This window comes from Rattus rattus, chromosome 3, assembly GCF_011064425.1.
Source record: "Rattus rattus isolate New Zealand chromosome 3, Rrattus_CSIRO_v1, whole genome shotgun sequence".
Taxonomy (NCBI): Eukaryota; Metazoa; Chordata; class Mammalia; order Rodentia; family Muridae; genus Rattus; species Rattus rattus.
In genome coordinates this window covers 91,270,384-91,276,402 of record NC_046156.1, presented here as the reverse complement: position 1 = coordinate 91,276,402, position 6,019 = coordinate 91,270,384, and the positions used below count along the sequence as shown (strand labels likewise).

At 39.0% G+C, this 6,019-nt stretch overlaps 1 protein-coding gene across 1 annotated transcript in view; it reads left to right on the top strand.

Annotated features, from left to right (window-relative positions):
• The first annotated feature begins 2,900 nt into the window (after positions 1-2,900).
• Positions 2,901-6,019, top strand: part of Gmps (guanine monophosphate synthase) — a 44,911-nt gene continuing 41,792 nt past the window's right edge. Inside the window, exon 1 of the mRNA XM_032898299.1 lies at positions 2,901-3,065. Within this exon, the coding sequence (XP_032754190.1) occupies positions 2,916-3,065 (150 nt within the window). The 5' untranslated portion in view covers positions 2,901-2,915. The remainder of the gene's footprint in view (positions 3,066-6,019) is intronic.

Sequence of the window (6,019 nt, the reverse complement as noted above, 5' to 3'; positions counted from 1 at the left end):
CCTTGGTAATAATATTGCGCATGGTCAGAGGCTACAGTGTCTGTATTTAATTCAGTGCATAACTTTCTGGTTCGTAGTTGTGTAATGCTGCTGATATTTGTGAACCTGCCAGAAAGGTTACTAAGCTTTGGTGTCAGGATGTGGGTCCTTTGTGTCTGCCTAAATGGAAACATTGGTACCTAATACACAGAACGAATAAGGCTGTCCACTTTCCCGTGTGAAGGAAGAAATGTAGGGGAACACTAGACATAGGGTGAAGGAGGTAAATTTCAATCTGCTGCAGCTTATTTTTATTCCAATGGAAACTTCTCGAAACCACCTTGTCATCCGTGGTTATGCATTTTAATTGACCTTCCTTCTTCGGGTTTTGGTGAATTGTTGGAAGCTCTTGGAGCTGGAAATGTTGGGATACTAGATTTAATATTTTATTGTTACCAAAGAATTAAGTTCTCCAAAAATTGTATTGAACCCTTATTTGGCCAGTTTTCAAGCATCATTACAAATATACATGCTTTCTTCATTAAAAAAAAAATGCTTTAAATTCCCTTGTGAATTTGCCGCCTTCACATTTTTCTTCTTTCTACAGCTTATTAACCACTTAGCTGACTCCCAGTATTCTCTCTCATTCTCCTTTCTTTTCCTCCCAACCTCCTCCCCGCCCCTTTCTGTGTCAGAGTGGGGCAGGGTGGAGGGAGGGAAGGGAAGGAGAGAATTCGAATGAATTGCGTATGGATGAATGGGTATGGGGTGCCCCCAGAGACTAGAAGGCAAGAGTACTTTGAAACTTATAGCTATACTCCTGCCTTAACTTCCAGAGTCCTAGAATTGTATAAATGAGCCACCACACCCAGTCTTTAAATAAAGGAAAACGGTGACCATGAAGTCTTCCAATCTTTGTTAAAGAGAAGAGCAGAGTTGGTTGAGTAGTGCATGCTTATAATCCATAAATGAAGTTCCTGGCCATCGTGGCAATATAGCAAGACTCTGTCTGAAAAATTGGCACAGAAAACAGTTTGTAGTGTTATCTATGAGAGACCAAAAGTCTCAATTTATTTTTCTTATTTATTTTTGCAACAGGTTCTTACTGTATGGTCCTGACTGGCTTGAAACTCACCTTGTAGACCAGGCTGTACCTGATCTCACAAAGCCTCTTGCCTCTGACTCCTGTGTGCTGAGATTAAGGGATGGACTATTCTGCCTGGCCCTCCTTTTTTGTTTCTGCTTTTTTTTGAGAGGAGATCTCATGTAGCCTATGACAGCCTTGATTTTGATATGTACTTGTTAGGATGGTTTTGAACTCCTGGTGTTTCTACTTCCACTTTCCAAATCGTAGCATTACAGGTATGTGCTGTCATTCCTGTAAAAATCTCAATTTCAATGAATACAGAATAAGTTTTATCACATCCATTTTAGAGTTGCAAGACTTTTAGGAAGTAACCTACAAGACTGTATTGGTTGGAATAAAAATGGCCCACATGGCTCAAATATATGAATACTTAGTCATCAAGAAGTGGCACTATTTAGGATTAGGAACTGTGGCTTTGTTAGAATAGGTGTCACCTCGTTGGAGGAAGTGTGTCACTCTGACTGTGTTTTGAGGTTCTATAAGTAAAGCCCAAGGCAAGCACCAATAGCTCTCTCTACCTGCTGCCTTCGGATCTGAATATAGAACTCTCCCCTCCTTCTCCAGAACCTTGTGTTCTGTGTGCTACCATGCTATATGTCATGATGATAATGGATTAAAGCTTTGATACTGTAAGTAAGCCCAGTTAAATGCTTTTCTTTATAAGAGTTGCTGTGGTCATGATGTGTCTTCACATCAAGAGAACATTAACTGAGACAAAAGCTATGGAGTCAGTAGGGTTTTTGGTTTCTATTTTTGAGGAAAAAATGATAAGTTTGCATTCCCATCTGTTTTCCCTCTGTACTTTGAGATTAAACCTTAAGCCCCACACATACGGGGCAAGAGTTATATAACTGAATTAAGTACAGACCTTTTATATGAGTCTTCCTGTGTTGGGAGGTGGGGGTACACTTGTGTGTGAATGTGCACATGAATGCACGTGCATATGAAGACCAGAAGACAACCTTGGATGTTGTTTCTCAGGGTGCTGTCAATTCCTCATTCCCATCCCCATCCCCATTTTGAGATGATATATTGCCTTGGAATTTACCAAGTGGGCAAGCTATTTTGTTAAGTTTTGTAACAAGTTACTAACTTTAATACTAGAAACATAGGAAGTAGACACCTATAAAGTAGCATCTAGACGAATAATTAACTTTTGAACATGTATGTGCACTAACACATGTGCACGTGTGTGTGTGTGTGTTCTGTGTTGAACTTTTAAGTGCTGTTGCTATTTGGTATCAAACCTTTACAGTTGCACCAACCTCTCTCCTCCTCATTCTCTTCAGTTCCTAATATTTTTCCTGATTATATGTATATAATTTGAAGAAGTGTATGAGTAAACTCATATAATATGTAACCTTTGGCATTAGATCTAACTATATCCCCAGAATAGAAATCCTTGAAGTACAAATAAGATATTTATAGATCAATCTCAGTAGATATTATATTTGTTCTTTTTTATTGTGTAAAGTCATTGATTTTATGGATATAACATTAGTGGAGTTTTGTTTTGAGACAGATTCTAACTGTATAGTCCAGACTGACCTCCCAAGTGGTAGGGTTAAACAAACAAATGAATTTATTCTAACTTTTTTCTAATTATTTGAAAATACCTTACATGTATACAATGTATCTTGATCATATCCAATCAAAATTCTTCTTCTCCATTTCCCCACTACAATCCCTTCCCATATTTATATCTTCTGCTTCTTCTTCTTCTTCTTCTTCTTTTTAGAGCCCACTGAGTCCAGTTAGTGGATGTGTCTTTGAGGCTAACCACTGGAGCATGGGCAACCTACCGGCAGCCACATACTCAAAGAAAAATGATTCCTCTCCCAGTAGCCAACAATTGTCAAGCGCTCTTGAGTTAGAGGTGGAGTCTTCTGAGCCCCTCTCCCATCAGTGTTGTAATGTTGGCTGGATTGATCTTGTTCAGGTAATCATAGTTCATGAGTGCATAGCCATGTTATGTCTAGAAAAGTATTACACAGCACTCTCCCCATCTTCCAGCTGTCAGATTGTACCTTGAGTCTTGGTGGGGTGACCAGGAATGGTTATTAATGTAAACGTCTCAGGTAGGGCTGAGCACTCAACCATCACTTATTTCCAGTATTTTGATCAGTTGAGTCAGTCTTTGTATGGGCTGCTGTCCACTGCAGAAAGAAGGTTCTGTGACAAAGTCTGAAAGCAGCACTAATGTATGGGTATAATCATGAATATTTAGAGAGCAGTTTGACATTTCACAAAGCAACAATGGTAAGTTTACCCTTCCAGGACCTCTGGTCTCCTGGGATGGGCTTTTTACAAGGCTGACAATAACAAACATGAACTCTCTCATATGGAGCAGATGCAAATCTAATCAGTAAGTAGTTTTAGTAACCTATTTATTATTTAATTTTAAATTTAAAAATGTCTTTTATTTTTAGAAAGGGCCTCATATAACCCATGCTAGCCTCAAACTCACTACAGTCTGGCTTTTATCAGTGTTTTAAATAATTTGTTCCAAATATTACTACTTAGATATAGTACTAGTTTTTCTTTAGTGGTTATGTTGTGGGGATCTTTCTAGAATAAGCACCCCAACACCATTGTGAATGGAATAAAGATGCCACCAAAACCAAGATAGTTCCTGAAAGCCCTCAGTATAGGGTCCAGTTTGCATTCTCACTTTATACTCTAAAACCACGAGGTGAGGTGAGCAAGCAGTGGAGGTTTTACAGAAGCCTGCTTGCAGTCTGCTTTTTGTTTTTTAAAGACATATATTGTAGTGGACAGATGTAAATTTTTGTGATCAGGTTGTTAAAGGCAATGACCTACTGTACTGTAGCTATTTCTCCAAGGTCTGTTCTAGGTAGCAACAGGAAATTGTGCTGGGAAATGAGCAGTAACAGCAGAGCTAATAATTGTTCTTATTTCACTCCAGTTAATTTATCAGTCAACTGAATGTTAAGTTTCTGTATCCAACTAAACAAAAATACCAACAAGAGGAGAAAATTACTAGAGCAAAATTTTAGGGAAACATTTTGTATTTATCCAACCCAATCTTTTTGTATGTGTATAATTTTGCTTTTAAATGAATAGTGATAACACAAATCAAACAAGAACAAAACAACCTTTTAACTAAAAGAAAGCCTACAGCCAGATGTGGTGACATGCATGTTGTAATTACAGTACTGAAGAGACGAAGGCAAGAGATTCACCATTACAGACCAGCCTGAGCTACTTTGTGAATTCTGAGATGACCCAGCTCTGAGTCCCTTCTCTAAAAGCATTAATTCCTTTCATGAAAGCTCCATTTCAGGACATAATCACTTTCCAAAGGCTCCCCATCCAAAGATTAGGGGTTAACATTAAAGAGAATAATATGGGGAGACATAATCATTCTACTTATGTTGCATCAGTTTATCTCCTTCTATAAAATATACTCATTACATTCCTGTATCCCCAACGCCTTACCTTTTACTGGCATCAACTTTAAATCCAAAGCCTCATCTACATATCAAATATAGGTAATGTGGTTAATATCAAATGTCAATTTGAAAGAATCTAGAATCACTAAAGAGGCAAGCCTGTAAAGAATTATCTAATTAAGTTAGTAGCTTCTGGGCATGCCTCTAAAGCTTTGTCTTGGTTAGGTTATTTGAAGTAGGAAGGCATTCCCCAGGCTCAATTAAAAGGGAGAAAGTTAGGGAGTCCAGCATCCATCTCTCTCTGCCTCCTGAGTGTAGATTCAATTGTCACCACATGCTTCAAGATCTCAACACCAGGACTTCCCTGTTATGATCGATTATACCCTTGAACTGTAGCCAAACTAAATCCTTTCTCCCTTAAGTTGCTTTTTGGTGGGGGTCTTTTTATCACACAATAGGTGATAATGGGTATACTCAAATATATGAAAGACTTGATATAGCATTAATTTTGAGGGAAATTAATCCCTAATTTTGAACCCATGAGATATATGCTCTAAACTTTCAAAATTCAGTTATGGTGCCCAGAATGATAGATCATTCCTGTCATCTCATAACAAGAGTGGCAGATTGGCCTTGGATACCAAGTGAGACCCAGCCTCAAGACAATTAGTACAGTTATAGGACAGACATAGAATCAATATATCATATCTATAGAAGTAAGAAAGAAAGAAATGGCAGGTCTTAGATAAGTCCAAATTACAAGGCAAATTATATGAAATCTTAAGGCTTGAGAATAATCATTGCCTTAGTCTCCGCTCCTGTGCCGTGAAAAGACATCATGACCCTGGGCATTCTTATGAAAGAAAGCATTTCATTGAGCTGGCTTATAGTTTGAGAAATTTAGTCCATTGTCATCACGGTGTAAAGCATGATAGCAAGCAGGCAGACTTGGTGCTGGAGAAATACCTTAGACTTCTACACTAAGGTCCACAGCCAGCAGGGAGGGAGACACTCTGGGCTGCTAACAGTCTCTTTGAAACACAAACCTAACCCCAGTGACACACTTTCTACAACAAGGCCACATCTAATCCTTTCAAATAGTGCCACTCCCTGGAAACCAAGTATTCAAATCTGTGAGCCCATGGGGTCCATTATCTTTTCAACCACCATAATTCTCTTGGCCTTTGAATCACCTGTGATAGAGGTCCTGCCCTTGCAGACCTACCTAGTGGAGACTTTCTTCTAGTACTACGCCAGGCAGCCCAGCCCCTGTAGGTTTGTGTGAGGCACTTTGTCAAGGCTGGCCAGCAATGTAAAGTTTTCTATGTAGCTGAGGATAACTTTGGACTTATCCTCTTGTCTTGTCTCCCAAGGGCTAGAATTACAGGCATGAACCAACACACCCGATTTAGGAAGTGACAGGTTTCACAAATTCCACCCTCTGCAGAACACTGCACCTGAATACTCCCTGCCACAGTTT